Raw genomic sequence first — 16,407 nt, 5'->3', positions numbered from 1 at the left:
GTGAAAATGGCGACATATAAAGGCATGTCTAAAGTGACTGACCAATCGTATTCTGGTTACAATCATAGGTAAATCAAACACATGTGAGGCATATGAATAAAGTGCAAGTGCATAATTATACAAGTGTATGAAAGATATACAGCTCAGGGACTTTCTCCCTGTGTGCTAATCATATATAAAAAATTACTATAGATTTATACAGTGTATACAATAGAGTGAATAATACATTGGACGGAGATCGTAGATATCGCACCTCTCGATGAAATGGCGTCCGCTTACAGCATCGTGTATCCTTGAGCGTCTCTGTTCATCCACTGCGCATGCCCAGGTTCGCGTCATCGTCTCTGTCATGCAGTTCTCCGGTGTATATATATATATATATATGTATTTCAGATAGATGTTAATAGTACTACAAAAAATATATTTGGGGAAATGTTAACTTTTTGCAAGTCTATTTGTAATTTATCTGTGCATAGGAAATCTTTACATTTAGCTTTGCAGTCACTGAACTAAGTTCTCTAAGCACACATGGATGAATCTACCATCTATCCTATCAATAGAGATAGAGCTGTCAGCAGAATAAATTGAATACAGAAGCCTCCTAACTATGAACTAAATAGATCTGATGCTTAAAGGTGCCGTTTCTGCCCCTCTTACAAGTGGATTTCAGCTCACTGAGCCTCATTTCAATGACATGTACTAGGTTTCAATGACATGTACTAATATACATATATGTGTTGTTTTAATTGAATCTGAAAAGTATACAACTATTGGTGCACTATATTATGTAGAATGGCATATGTTTTATCATTATATATCATCATTTTATGTTACAGATATATGGCTCTTGTCCAGCCTTTTCGTCTTACAAGTTTGAGGACAATTTCAAAAACGATCCGTGTTAACATACTTCTGTGGGCAGCATCTTTTGTAGTTGTGTTTCCTGTCTGGGTCTATTCCAAGGTTATTCAGTTCAAAGATGGGTTGGAAAGTTGTGCGTTTGATCTTACAACACCAAGTGATGTTCTCTGGTAAGTTTGAGAACATTAAATCAGCAACCGTGTTGTAAATAAGACTATAATTTTTTAAGTAGTACCTTAACATGTTTTCTCTTAATTGAGCTATTACTTTCATGACTTTTCTCTAATGGGGTATTCTCACCAGAAAATTGTATTTATTATGTAGATAAACTTAAAAGTATTGTCTCATCATGGACAATGGGGGTATATTGCTAGAATATGCCCCCATTGTCTTATAGGTGCGGGCCCCACCACTGGGAAACGCACCTATATTGAGAACGGAGCCCCGCAAGGTGGTGGCTGGAGGACTCCGGTCTGGCCATCACCAAGCCGCCTTTCGATAGAAGTGAATGGGAGCTTACCGAGCATGCACCACCCCCACTCCCATTCATTTCTATGGGGTCAATGGAAACAGCCCCATAGAAATAGCCAAGCTATTTTCGCCGGCCCCTTAGAAAATGAATGGAGGGTGGCTGCGTATGCACAGTGTGTCCTCATTCACTTGCAGGGATCCATTCTCGATATAGGTGCGGGTCCCCGTCCATGAGGAGACAACCCCTTTAATATAATGCACTTACTAATGTAAGTAGCGGTTACTGCACTTGCACTCTATAGGAAAAAGTACCAGCCTCTCTGGTGGCCGGAACCGTAGGATCGTACATAGGTGCACATGCGCAGCAGATCCTGTCCTCGTGTCTATGCTGCAGCATTGGCCATAACCCCTTGAAACGAGCAGTGTATAATGAGATGAAAAAATTAATTGAGCTAGCAAAGGAGGCAATATGGACAATCACAATACATTAGTAAGTGTATTAGTATTAATGTTGTCTTCATGATAAATGTTATTTGCTGATGTAATTTCTTGTGGTTACTTGCCTCCGTGTATTGCGGACCTGCTGTTTGCGGTCCTCAATAAGGCTATGGCCGTGTGCATAAGGCCTTAATCTTGAGCAAACACAATTTCTGCTACTCGTCTTGGGAATGGGTAGGTAATTAGTGAATTACCAAATTAGTACATTTGTTTTATAATGAAACAGTTATGACTGCAATAAAATAGTTTAGTTTAGAATTTATGATGTCTGTTGAATTTCTAGTGAATAGAATAACCAAATGAAAGCATTCAGTTTTATTAATCATCACTTCGAGGAAATACAATTCTGATTCGATGAAACATTAGACATTTTTTCCCTTGTTCACAAATGGAAAAGTTTAGAAAGAATAAATTCCCCAAACTTTACATTTTAATACATTCACTGGTATTAATACAAAGTATTATGGTACAAATACAAAGTATTACAGGTACAGCTGTTATGCATTATTGATATTATGTAGTTGTATATGTATAAGGCCTCATGCACACAACAGTTTTTCGGGTCCGCATCCGAGCCGCAGTTTTTGCAGCTTGGGTGCTGACCCATTTGTGGCCCCGCAAAAGAAATATAGCATGTCCTATTCTTGTCCGTTTTGCGGACTAGAATAGGCATGTCTACAATGGGCCGCCGTTCCTTTCCGCAAATTGCGGAAGGCACACGGACGGCTTCCATTTTTTGCGAACCACAAAAAAACGGCACGATCGTGTGCATGCAGCCTTACATTGCAAAAGGTACTTTCACACTAGAGTTTTTCTTTTCCGGCATAGAGTTCGGTCCTAGGGGCGCTATACAGGAAAAGAACTGATCAGTTTTATCTCCATGCATTCTAATTGGAAAGCAATTCGTTCAGGATGCATCAGGATGTCTTCAGTTGCATGCTACGGTTTTATCTCCGGCCCAAAAAACTAAACACTTGCCTGAATCCCGGATCTGGCATTTTTTTCCATAGGAATGTATTATTGCCGGATCTGGCATTCAAAATGCCGGACCCGTCCTTCCGGTCTGCGCATGCGCAGACTGAAAAAAGGGTGAAAAAAATAAATGCTGCATCCGTTTTTCCAGATGACACCAGAAGGATGGATCTGGCATTTCAATGCATTTGTAAGACGGATCAGGCATTTTTCAGACTGATCAGGATCCTGATCAGTCTTACAAATGCCATCAGTTGGCATACGTTTTGCTGGATCCGGCAGGCAGTTCCGGTGAAGGAACTGCTTACCGGATCACTCTGCCACAAGTGTGAAAGTAGCCTAATGTGACAAGTACTACAAAAAAACTAAAGTATGCGCATATGTACTTACAATTAAAAGAACAATAGTGTAATTGAGCATTATTTGTGTGACTGTGTAGGGATTTTTCTAGTTAAAAGGAATTTTTAAAGTTTTTTTTTTTTTTACTTAGATACTGGTGGTCTATCCTCAGCATAGGTCATCAATATCATATCAGAAGTGATCCGGCATCCCGCACACACAATGGTTAGAGGTTTTGGGCAGCCACCGTTGTTGGAAGCTAGCCACTGGATTGAGCCAGGAGCACAAGGTTCAGTCCACTGTGTATAAGCCTTGCCATGCTACTGCATTACAGCCGACCAGGGGCGTTGCTAGGTCAAAACGTTCGGGGCCTGGGCCCCTTATGTTTTATCCCAGGCCCCAAATGTACAGCCTGCCTGGTAGATATAACTGCATTGCCGTCCACAGCACAGCAATACATTTTAATCTAATGCACTGCAAGAGCTGAAGGACCTGTGATGACATCACAGGTCATGTGATCAGTTCTAAATGCAGTAACTGAAAAGGACCTGAGATGATGTCACCATCATGTGACCAGTTCAGGAGAGGACGGCTCAGCAGTGAAGAAAAGCCCTGGGAAGAGGCTGAGGTGAGGTCTGCTACATGAGGAGAGGTAAGTGAAGATTACTCAGTGTGAGAGGCAGAGCAATGTTGGGAGTTGTAGTTATTTAACTAGGACTGTATGTTAGGGCTGAAGGGAAGGAAGTTATTGATATGGGACAGTGAGGTGGAGTGATGTAAATTACATGGGACTGACATTTGGACGTGGCTGGGGTAGGGTGATGTTATTTACATGGGCTGTATGTTGAGGGTTAATGTTATTTATATGGGACTGCATGTTGAAGGCAGCTGTGGGAGGGAGTGACATTATTTACATGGGATTGAATGTTAAGGGGTAATGTTATTTATATGGGACTGCATGTTGGAGGTGGCTAGGGAGGAGGAGATTGTATTTACATGGGACTGTATGTTGAAGGTGTCTGGGGGAGGGAGTGATGTTATTTATATGGGACTGAATATTGAGGAGGTGATGTTATTTACATGGGACTGTATATTGGAAGGGGAAGGAGAGATTGTGTAATGTTATTTACATGGGACGGTATTTTAGAGGGGGCTGTAGATAGAGAGGGATGTTATTTACATGGGACTGTATATTAGAGGGGGCTGTAGAGATGGTATGATTGTATTTATATGGGACTCTATGGCGGAGGGAGGGAAATAGTGTTATTTACACGGGTCTGTATGGCGGTGGTGCTGAGGTATTATAATTTCTATGGAAACTAAACAGAGAAATATAACTACAGGGGGCACTTTAAGCGTTTTAAGGCCTCTTTCACACGGGCGTCATGTTTTTTGCCCGGATAAGAGGCGGGTGCGTTGCGGGAAAATGCACGATTTTTCCGCGCGAGTGCAAAACATTGTCATGCGTTTTGCACTCGTGTGAGAAAAATCGCGCATGTTTGGTACCCAAACCCGAACTTCTTCACAGAAGTTCGGGCTTGGGATTGATGTTCTGAAGATTGTATTATTTTCCCTTATAACATGGTTATAAGGGAAAATAATAGCATTCTGACTACAGAATGCATAGTATAATAGTGCTGGAAGGGTTAAAAAAAATAAAAAAGTTAACTCGCCTTATCCTCTTGTTCGCGTAGTTCGTTCCCGGTCTGTTCTTTGCTAGCTGTGGGCTTGGGCTAAAGGACCTTTGATGACGTCAGATCACATGCTCCATCACCATGGTGATGGACCATGTGATTGGAGCATGTGATCTGACGTCACCACAGGTCATTCAGCCCAAGCCCACAGCTAGCAAAGAACAGACCGGGAACGAACTACGCGAACAAGAGCATAAGGTGAGTTAACTTTTTTATTTTTTTAACCCTTCCAGCACTATTATACTATGCATTCTGTAGTCAGAATGCTATTATTTTCCCTTATAACCATGTTATAAGGGAAAATAATACAGTGACTAGACTGTCACCTAGAACCCATGCGTGAAAATCGCACCGCATCCGCACTTGCTTGCGGATGCTTGCGATTTTCACGCAACCCCATTCACTTCTATGGGGCCTGCGTTGCGTGGATTATCGCACCGCAACGCACAAAGAGGAGCATGCTGCGATTTTCACGCAACGCATAAGTGATGCGTGAAAATCACCGCTCATGTGAACAGCCCCATAGAAATGAATGGGTCAGGATTCAGTGCGGGTGCAATGCGTTCAACTCACGCATCGCACCCGCGCGGAATACTCACTCGTGTGAAAGGGGCCTAACAGTAGGGGGAGATATAAATACTGGGGGCACTGTAGGGGCATTTTAAATCCAGGGGACATTAGGCATTCTTATTACTACTGGGGGCTCTATAGAAGGGACTTATAGATCTGCCTTATTTCTACTAAGAGTACTATGGGGGTCCTTATTACTACTGAGAGGTCTGTAGAGAGCTTTATTACCACTGGGGGGACAATAGGGGGGCCTTATTTCTACTGGTGGCTCTGTGAGGGTATTATTAATACTGGAGGGCTCTTCTAATAATGTAGGCACTCTTGGGGAGTGTTCTCATGGTTGGAGGCACTGAAGGGGGCAGTATTACTAATGAGGGCACTCTTGTGGAGCATTATCACAGTTGGGTCCAGTAGGGGGCAGTATTACTAATGAGCGCATTTTTCTTAAGGATAGTATTTAGGGGTACAGAAAAGTAAGGAAGCTAAAATGTCCGTGTGTCACACTGTGCAGAGACGAGGCGTCCTTAGAGAAGTTGTCCGGACCGAATGGAAAAGGTATGTGCTGCTGTAAGGCAAGTACAGTACAATGTCTTCAGTGCTAGTATTTGCTGGGGGGGGGGGGGGGGTGAAGTTGTCCAACTTAGAGAATTGGGCCATATGCATTGGTGCTTGGGCCCCAGATCTTTTGAGACTCTAGCAACGCCCCTGCAGCCAACATTCAGGTAAATGGGAACTGAACTACAGTACATTGGTGCCACAAACTAGAGAGTGAAGGGGGCCTTTCTTCCCCTGTATAGTTTCTAGTACTGGCAGTTGCCCAAAACAGCTGACCCCCACCAATCTGATCCTTGGTGGCAAGCATTTCATTTTATAACTTCTGTTATGCTCTGCTTGAGTTTGATTTATAGCTGACCATACACAAGAAAGAAAAGTCAGCCTAATCAATGTGATTAGAAATCTCATGAGCATGGAACTGCTGACTCTTCCCCCGATAGTGGATATGACAGTCAAAAGAGATTGGACATGTTGAATTTATTTTGTTGTAGCAGGCGATAAGCAACTGCCAATGGTGTGTGGCACTGGCTTATTGCTGTTTTTCTACTGTAATAAGCATGCACACTCAATGGCTGACAAATATGTAATGTATATTGCCCCCGTTACAATACTCCTAATAATTGAATTACATTTGATCAAATGTACAGCAGCTCCAATACGGAGATTTACTTTTATGTGCAACAGAAATGAATACCATTCTGTGTTTTTATCATTTTCAGGTACACGCTGTACTTGACAATCACAACATTCTTCTTCCCCTTACCACTAATAGTAGCCTGCTACATATTAATTTTGTGTTACACCTGGGAGATGTATCATCAGAATAAGACAGCAGGGCGGTAAGTTGAAAACCTTTATTGAATCTACACTTCCATTTTCTTTTACAGGTAAGTTAGCAAAAAAGCTGTAATCAATGTACAACTAAATAATCATATAGAATATATATTAGAAAACTTGTAGTGTATTACTAGACTATCGTTTATGATTTGTGCCAGCTACTGCTGCTCTCTGCAGGCAGAATTGGTAGTTTTGTGGGGCTATTTGTGTAGAGGAAAAGTATAGAGAATAAATTACTGGGACACCCACATTATCATCAGACATGAAACCTTGTTTTATATATATGGTATAAGACCCCAAATTGTGATAAAAATTATTATAAAAATGTATGACTATAAAATAGAGCTGCAAAATTTAAATATATATATATTATATATATATATATATATATATATATATATATATATATATATATATATATAAAAAAGAGAAAGTCCAATGGGAGCACCAACCTGAGAATGGGTGCAAAGTCCAAAAGGGGGTGACGGCAATCCCCAATAGTATAAAAGAGAAAAAAGAGGACAGCTCATACGAGCCTCGGAAGGCTCGTATGAGCTGAAACGTCGCAAGATTTGCCATACTATGGGTGAATAAAACAGCTTGGATTTTCATCACAATTTGGAGTGCAGTCCTCTTTTTTCTTCTCTTTTTTTCTCTTTTTTTTCTCATATATATATATATATATATATATATATATATATATATATATAGATAGAAGAAAGGCTGCAGCACATCCAGATGGTGAAAAAAAATGTGCTGTCCTTTATTCACCCATTTAGCGATGTTTCAGTCCTCGTACTGGGCTTGAGAACAGTCCCAGTAAGAGGACTGAAATGTCGCCATATGGGTGAATAAAGGACAACACAGTTTTTTCACCATCTGCATGTGCTGCAGCCTTTTTTTTTTTTTCTTTTCTATGGTTTGATGTTGGGATACATCTGAACCGCTGGCACTCCGCTTTCTGTGAAAGGTGCTGCTCTGATGTGAGTGTACTCTATAGATACATGCCCTGTAAGGAAACTATTACTGGTGGTCATCCATATCCTGCTGTGAAAAATATATATATCTGCAATTTGCTGTGAATACTGCTTTCTCATGATAATGCTTTACACATAACAAGATTTAGAGTCCAAAAATAATGGGAAAACGATGAAATAATATTAGATTATACGCCTTGCTTGAAGGAGCATTGCTTGCTTACTTCTAAACCCAGTGAAGGTACCCAGACACATCAGTCTAAAGTTGATAATAATGAACAATTTCAACTAAAATGATCATTCTTCATGTGAAGAACTGAACAATGAACTATTGTTTTAGCCGACCAATGATAGACCATCATTGCCTGAATAGAAATAGGCTGTGTTGGAAGTTTTTGTCTGATAGACAGACGAAAGACATTTCATTAGATGAAAGATCTTTCTCTCAAAGAACATTTCCAGAAAAATCTTTCATCCATCACTCAGTATCATTGAAGATGTATGGCCAGTCTCAATAACTGAAACAGCCAATATGTATGAAAATGTGTATGGCTTTGTGTCTCGGAAAGTATATCAGCAGGGAAATAATCAAACACAGGGAAAACAGAACAATAGACTAGGCCCAAAAGCTAGAGAGAAAGGGTCACCTCCTAGCGATCCCTGAAGCTATCCTATACTGCTATGCACATGTGCATAACCTTATGGTGGATATGCACATGCCCTCGTGCCTACGTCTATATACGCTGGGGCAACCCTGAGCAGAAGGGAAAGGGGAAGAGGCCATCTGCTTCCTCAAGCAGGAGGAAGCAAGCGTCTCCCTAGAGGCCTAGACAAAAGAAAACAAGGGAAGAAACATAGAGGATTTATCTTAAGCTAAGCTGCAGCAGACAATCCACAACACATTCAAAGCCCACAGGAATGAACTATAACCCGCACATGCCACTGGTAGAAGGAGGAATAAATAGCCTCACTAACAATCAACCCAGTACACCTGAGGGAAGGTGGATCCAGCTCAACTCAAACCAAAACAAAGAGACGAGTCAAGCATGTGCAGCCAGCCTGGCAGATCTCCGAACATTCACAGGGCAAGGCGTGACAGTACCCCCCCTTCTACGGATGACCTCCGGACACCCCGGACCAACTTTCTCCAGGTGTGCCCTGTGAAAGGCCCTCACCAGGTGGCTAGCACTAACATCAGAAGCCGGAATCCACATTCTTTCCTCGGGACCGTATCCCTTCCAGTGCACTAGGTACTGGAGGGAACCCCAAAGAACACGTGAGTCGAGAATCCTAGATATCTCAAACTCTAAATTTCCATCCACCAGGACAGGAGGAGGTGGCAATGGAGATGGTTCCACATGTTTCTTCAGTAAGGACCTGTGAAACACATTATGGATCTTCCAGGTCTGCGGAAGATCCAGACGGAACGCCACCGGGTTAACCACAGCAGAGATTTTGTAAGGGCCAATAAATCTTGGACCCAGTTTCCAAGATGGTACCTTGAGCTTAATGTTTTTAGTGGACAACCACACTGAATCACCCACACACAGGTCCGGACCAGTCATACGTTTCCTGTCAGCCATCTGTTTATATCTTTCACCCATCGTTTCCAAATTAACTTGGCTCTTCCGCCAGATAGACGACAAGGCGGAAGAGAATCTCTCCTCTTCTGGCATTCCAGAAGATCCAGTCCCAGAAAAAGTACCAAACTGTGGGTGAAAACCATATGCGCCAAAAAATGGCGACTTATCAGTAGACTCCTGTCTACGGTTATTCAAGGCAAATTCGGCTAAAGACAAAAACGAGGACCAGTCATCCTGGTTTTCGGCAACAGGTTTTGGTTAGTGCGCTCTGTCTGACCATTCGACTGGGATGAAAAGCTGAAGAGAAAGACAGTTGAATTCCCAGACGAGAGCAATACGCCCTCCAAAACCTGGAAACAAATTGCGTCCCCCTATCAGACACCACATCAGAGGGAATGCTGTCATGGAGTAGAGTCGTGGGTATAAAAATAGAGTGGAGGTGCACCCCCTGAGCTGCCACCCAGTCCCTGCCTACTTGCACCACCCGCCCTAGGTGACGGGGCGCAACTGGGCGACAGTCCCTGACCTGAGTAAGTTCAAGCAGAGATATAGAGACAGCAGGGAAGCAGACAGCCAATGAGAGGTAGCACTAGAGCTGACAGAGAGGTGGAACAAGCAAGGTACCACCAAAAATGGAAGGGCGAGGCGGGTCAACTAGCCGGGGTCAGTCCAGGAGATCACGTCAGTACAAGAGAAGAGGCAAAGACAAAATCCAAAAGCAAGCCGAAGTCAAAATCCGAGAGGTAGCATCAAGGTTCAGGGAGCAGGCAGAAGAGGTGTCAGGAAGCAGATCAAGGGTCAAATCCAAAGGTAAGCTAAATAACAATAATACACAGCCTAAGGGACCAAAATCACAGGCAACCTGCAGCCAGCAGGCTGCCTGTATTTATAGTGGGGAGTGAGGGTCATGTGACGCGGCCAGCGTCACACGACCGACAGACAAACAAGTCGAGCACCGAGTGATCAGCTCGGCGCTCAAGGCAGACCTAGGAGCAGGGAGCCTCCCAGCTAGCAAAAGCCGCCATTGGGAATGAGGCTTAACACAGATCCTCACTCCCGAAGCTAAGCAGCAGGTCTGCGGCTGATGGGAGACCAAGTATGCCTTCGGCGCCCTGTTACAGTACCCCCTTCTTTTACGATGGGCCACCGGACCCAAGCCTTTGGGTACAAATCTCCCAGGATGCTCATCATGAAACTTCTTGATGAGCCTCGGGGTGTGGATCTTAGTAGCTGGGACCCAAGACCTCTCCTCAGGTCCATAGCCTTTCCAGTGGACCAGGTATTGAAAGGAGTTCCTAACCTTTCTAAGATCAATAATTCTAGAGATGATGAATTCCACCTGACCTTCAACCTCCACAGGTGGAGGAGGTTTTTTAACCAGAACCACTGGTGACACATATCTCTTAAGCATGAAACACATCATGAATACGAAAGGAGTCGGGTAGCTTAAGTCTAAAGGACACTGGATTAACACCTTCAATAATATTGTATGGTCCAATGAAACGCAGAGAGAATTTCCTAGAAAACTATTTCAAAGCAAGATTCTTAGTCGACAACCACACCTTATCACCAAGTACAAAATTTACCCCCTTGGAACGTCTCTTATTGGCATGTTTATACTGGGTTTCCTGGGCCTTTTCCAGGTTCGTTTGAACCTGTGCCCAGACTGTGCACAGTCTAGAGGGAAAAGAATCTGCCTGCAGGTTGAGTGAGGATACAGAGGGACTAGAACAAAAGGATGCAAACCACTGTTACAAAAAAAGGGAGACACCCCTGTGAAAGAATTAACTTGATTGTTAATAGCGAATTCTGCCAACGGGGGGTATCTCACCCATAAGAGTTGGTTATGTGATACATAGCACCTTAGAAAAAGCTCCACTGCCTGATTTAACCGTTCCGTCTCCCCATTGGTCTATGGATGGAAAGCAGACGAACAGGATAAAGAGATGTCGCATCTTCGACAAAAAGCCCTCCAGAAACCAGAAACAAACTGAGCGCCTCTATCAGAGACTATATTCTCAGGGACCCCATGCAGACGTACCACATGTTCAATGAACAAGGATGCTAAGGTCTTCGCATCAGGGAGCTTACTTAGAGGAACAAAGTGCACCATCTTGCTAAAATGGTTAACCACTACCCACACAACTGATTATCCCTCAGAAGTGGGCAAATCAGAAATAAAATCCATGGAAATGTGAGACCATGGCTTGCAGGGAATGGGTAGTGGTTGTAGTTCACCAGCGGGAAGTGTTCTCGGGGTCTTAGACCTGGCATAAACATCGCAAGCCAAAACATAAGACCGTACATCCTTAGACAAAGTGGGCCACCAGAAAGACCTCAGCAGCAATTCCTTAGAAGCAGCAATACCTGGATGACCAGAGAGCACGGAGTCATGACATTCACCCAATAATTGAAAACGAAAGCACTCAGGAACAAATAACTTATATGCCGGTGTTTGTGGAGGAGCAAGTTGCTGAGCCTGTTGAATCTCAGAGGAAAGATCCGCAGAAATTGCTGCCACAAAGATGCTTGCCGGCAAGATGGGTTTACCGGGGGGTGTCAGGAGGTTGGGCGGCATTAAAACTCCGGGATAAGGCATCTGCCTTAATATTTTTACTACCTAGTCTGAAAGTAACAGAAAAATTAAAACGAGTAAAAAACAGGGCCCATCTGGCTTGTCTAGGACTAAGTTCTTATGATCGGTGAGGACAGTAATAAGGTGTCTAGCCCTTTCTAAAGAAGGCCTCCATTCCTCAAATGCCCATTTTATGGCCAGTAACTTGCCAGTTAGGCTACATTCACATTTGCGCTTGATCGGATCCGTTCTGAACGGATCCGATCATATTAATGCAGACGGAGGCTCCGTTCAGTACGGATCCGTCTGCATTAATAACTTAGAAAAATTTCTAAGTTCGCAAGTAGCCTGAGCGGATCCGTTCAGACTTTCAATGTAAAGTCAATGGGGGACGGATCCGCTTGAAGATTGAGCCATATGGGCTCATCTTCAAGCGGATCCGTTCCCATTGACTTACATTGTAAGTCTGAACGGATCCGCACGCCTCCGCACGGCCAGGCGGACAGCTGAACGCTGCAAGCAGCGTTCAGCTGTCCGCCTGTTCGTGCGGAGGCGAGCGGAGCGGAGGCTGAACGCCGCCAGACTGATGCAGTCTGAGCGGATCCGCTCCATTCAGACTGCATCAGGGCTGGACGGAGGCGTTCGCGTCCGCTCGTGAGCTCCTTCAAACGGAGCTCACGAGCGGAATTGCGAACGCAAGTGTGAAAGTAGCCTTAAGGAGGATGGTCTTACCCAGTCTTGGATAGCCTGAACCTTACTGGGATCCATTTTAAATGAATGAGCAGTAAGAATATAGCCGAGATAAGGAATCTCTTGAACTCCAAACAAACATTTCTCTAATTTAACGGACAGATGCTTCTCCCTGAGGATTTTAAGAACCAATCTGATGTGAGACACATGAGAATCCCAGTCAGGTGAAAAGACAAGAATATCATCGAGATGAGTTCTCTAAAAATGTTGTTCATGAAATTCTGAAACACAGCTGGGGCTTTGCAAAGAACGAATGGCATAACAAAATAGTCAAAGTCTCCCTCTGGAGTATTAAAAGCAGTTTTCCACTTATCTCCCTCCTTAATACAAACTAGGTTATACGCTTCTCTCAAATCAAATTTAGAAAACCACAAAGCACCCAAAATCTGGTTAAACAAATCAGGATCAACGGGATGGAATACTGATTTCTAATAGTGATTTTATTCAAATTTCTATAGTCAATGCAGGGCCTGAGACCACCGTCCTTCTTTTTAATGAAAAATAATCCTGCTCCCAGGGGAGAGGTGGATGGCCTAATATGTCCCTCCTTGAGACTCTCCTGGATATAGTCTTTCATGGCCGTGCACTCAGGACCAGAAATATTATAAATCCGTCCTTTAGGAAATTTGGACTCGGGTACCAAGTCGATAGCACAGTCATAAGACCTATGGGGAGGGAGAGTATCTGTCTCAGTGGTGGAAAAAACATATGAATAATCAGAAATAAAATGAGGAATAATATCTGATGAAACCCCAGCTTGAATTATGGTTAAGCAAGAACTACAGTTAGGCCCCCATCTCTCTAACTCGCCTGAACTCAAGTTAATGACCGGATTGTGTTGCTGAAGCCAGGGCATACCAAGGACTACCTGAACAGGAAGATTCTCTAAAACAAAGAAAGAGCATTTCTCTGAGTGGCAGACCCCCACAGACAGGGTAACCTCCGGAGTATGGAATTTAACCGTGCCCCCTAGCAGGGGGTAGAATCAATGGCTACAACCTGGATCGGGGTGGACAATTCTAGTATAGGAATTCCCATTTGCTCAACAAATTTGTAATCAATAAAACTAAAAGCTGACCCTGAATCCACAAAGGCATATCCTGACCCCTGTAAGACTCCAAAGACAATAGAAACCGGCAACAATAATTTACTTCTTACCACCTCCGGGAGTACCTAGTCCTTGGAAACTTCAGACTTGGATGACTTTTCAGAAGGCGGAGCTTTAGGACATTGACGGATCCAGTGGTCGGGATCCCCACAATAAAAACAAGAGCACCGACAACGGCGTAGCTCTCTTCGCATCATCCCGAGTTGCATGGGCTCGTCCGAGTGGGCCTCCATCTTGGCTTCAACCTCAGGTTGAAGAAGGGTATGAGGAGAAAACAAATTATCTTGCTGTCTCTCTCTGATCCGTCTATCTAGTCTGATGGCTAGCGTCATGGTCTCCTCTAAAGAGTCAGGACAGGGATAACAAACCAACATGTCTTTTAACTTCTCAATCAAGCCTGCCCTAAATTGACATTTAAGCGCTGGTTAGTTCCAACCCGATGGAACGCACCACTTGCGGACTGCGTACAATAATCCTCCACGGGATTGAGGGCCTTAAGATTGGATTCTGCCACAGAGGCTCAGTCTGGTTCATCATAAAGAACCCCTAACGCCTGGAAAAAGAGGTCCACAGAATTAAGACAAGGGGAATCCGGAGGCAAAGAAAAGGCCCATTCCTGGGGGTCCTCTTGAAGCAGGGAGATAATAATACCAACCCTTTGTGGATCAGGACCAGAGGAGTGAGGACGTAGTCGAAAATAAAGTTGACAGCTTTCCTTGAAAGCTAAAAAACTTTGGCGGTCACCCGAAAACCGATCTGGTAATTTAATGTGTGGTTCTAGCTGAACCATGGCGGGAGTAAGAATGGGGGGAGTTCGGATGGTCTCCTGAACCTGTAGTCTCTCCCCAAGTTCCTGCACTAATTGAGCAAGACCCTGCACATGTTCGGTGAGGCTCTGTAGAGGGTCCATGCTCAATTAAGGCCTGTGATTCTGTCACAGGGTAGAGTCGCGGGTATAAAGATAAAGTGGAGGTGCACCCCCTGAGCTGCCACCTGGTCCCGTATCCCTGCCTACTTGCACCACCCGCCCTAGGTGACGGTGCGCAACTGGGCAACAGTCCCTGACCTGAGTAAGTGTAAGCAGAGAGATAGAGACAGCAGGGAAGCGTACAGCCATTGAGAGGTAGCACTAGAACGGACCGAGAGGTGGAACAAGCAAGGTACCACCAAAAATTGAAGGGCAAGGCGGGTCAACTAGCCGGGGTCAGTCCAGGAGGTCACGTCAGTACAAGAGGCAAAGACAAAATCCAAAAGCAATCCGAGGTCAAAATCCGAGAGGTAGCATCAAGGTTCAGGAAGCAGATCAAGGGTCAAATCCAAAGGTAAGCTAAATAACAATAATAATACACAGCCTAAGAGACCAAAATCACAGGCAACCTATAGCCAGTAGGCTGCCTGTATTTATAGTGGGGAGTGAGGGTCATGTGACGTGGCCAGCATCACATGACTGACAGACAAACAAGTCGAGCACCGAGTGATCAGCTCAGTGCTCAAGGCAGACCTAGGAGCAGGGAGCCTCCCAGCTAGCAAAAGCCGCCCTGGGAATGAGGCTATACACAGATCCTCGCTCCCGAAGCTAAGCAGCAGGTCTGTGGCTGATGAGAGACCGAATGGACCTTCGGCGCCCTGTTACAGAATGAGATGTAGTTTTAAAATGTTATCGATAAAAACCTGAGCAAGAGTTTTGGCATTGGGCAAGCTATTTAACGGTATAAAGTGAGCCATCTTACTGAAGCGGTCCACTACCATTAAAATCACAGTTTTCCCAGAAGAACTCGGTAAATCAGTAATAAAGTTCATGGACAAATGCGTCCAAGGATGAGATGGGATGGACAGAGGAAGAAGGGATCCTGAAGGCCTAGTGTGAGGCACCTTCGTCCGTGCACGGGTCTCACAAGCTGCCACATAACTCTCCACACCCTTGCGCAACCCTGGCCACCAGAATCTCCGGGAAATAAGATCTATGGTGGATTTGCTTCTAGGATGTCACGCAAGGACCGTATCATGATGTTCCTTAAACAACTTGTATCGCAGTTCAGCAGGAACAAACAACTTGCCTGGAGGACAGAAATCAGGAGCCTCCTCCTGGGCCCCCAACACCTCCATCTCCAACTCGGGGTACAGAGCAGAAACCACCACCCCATAGGCCAAAATCGGAGGGGGATCCTCCGAATCACTCCCCCCAGGAAAACTTTGTGACAACGCATCTGCCTTGATGTTTTTAACCCCAGGGCGAAAGGTGACCACAAAATTGAACCTAGTAAAAAACTGTGACCACCTAGCCTGTCTAGGATTCAGGCGTTTAGCAGACTGCAGGTAAGCCAAATTCTTGTGGTCAGTATATACCGTATTAGGATGAGTAGCCCCTTTCTACCAGTGACGCCATTCTTCAAAGGCCAGTAATTCTCTATCTCCTACATCATAATTTCTTTCAGCGGCGGAGAGATTTTTGGAGAAAAAAGCACACGGATGCCATTTGCTAGGGGATGGACCCTGCGACAGAACTGCTCCGACCCCCACTTCTGATGCATCAACCTCCAAGACGAACGGTTGAGCCACATCAGGTTGCATCAGAATGGGAGCAGACACAAAACATTTCTTAATAGCAGAAAAGGCC

The 16,407-nt window shown here is 44.3% G+C and overlaps 1 protein-coding gene across 1 annotated transcript in view; it reads left to right on the top strand.

Annotated features, from left to right (window-relative positions):
* Positions 1–16,407, top strand: part of MCHR2 (melanin concentrating hormone receptor 2) — a 517,075-nt gene that overhangs the window by 418,198 nt on the left and 82,470 nt on the right. Inside the window, exons 6-7 of the mRNA XM_044291586.1 lie at positions 837–1,031; positions 6,680–6,799. Coding sequence (XP_044147521.1) covers positions 837–1,031; positions 6,680–6,799 — 315 coding nt within the window. The remainder of the gene's footprint in view (positions 1–836; positions 1,032–6,679; positions 6,800–16,407) is intronic.

The sequence above is a fragment of the Bufo gargarizans genome, chromosome 4 (assembly GCF_014858855.1).
Source record: "Bufo gargarizans isolate SCDJY-AF-19 chromosome 4, ASM1485885v1, whole genome shotgun sequence".
Taxonomy (NCBI): domain Eukaryota; kingdom Metazoa; phylum Chordata; class Amphibia; order Anura; family Bufonidae; genus Bufo; species Bufo gargarizans.
The sequence above is the reverse complement of the archived record's forward strand: the minus strand, read 5'-3'. Positions and strand labels throughout refer to the sequence as shown.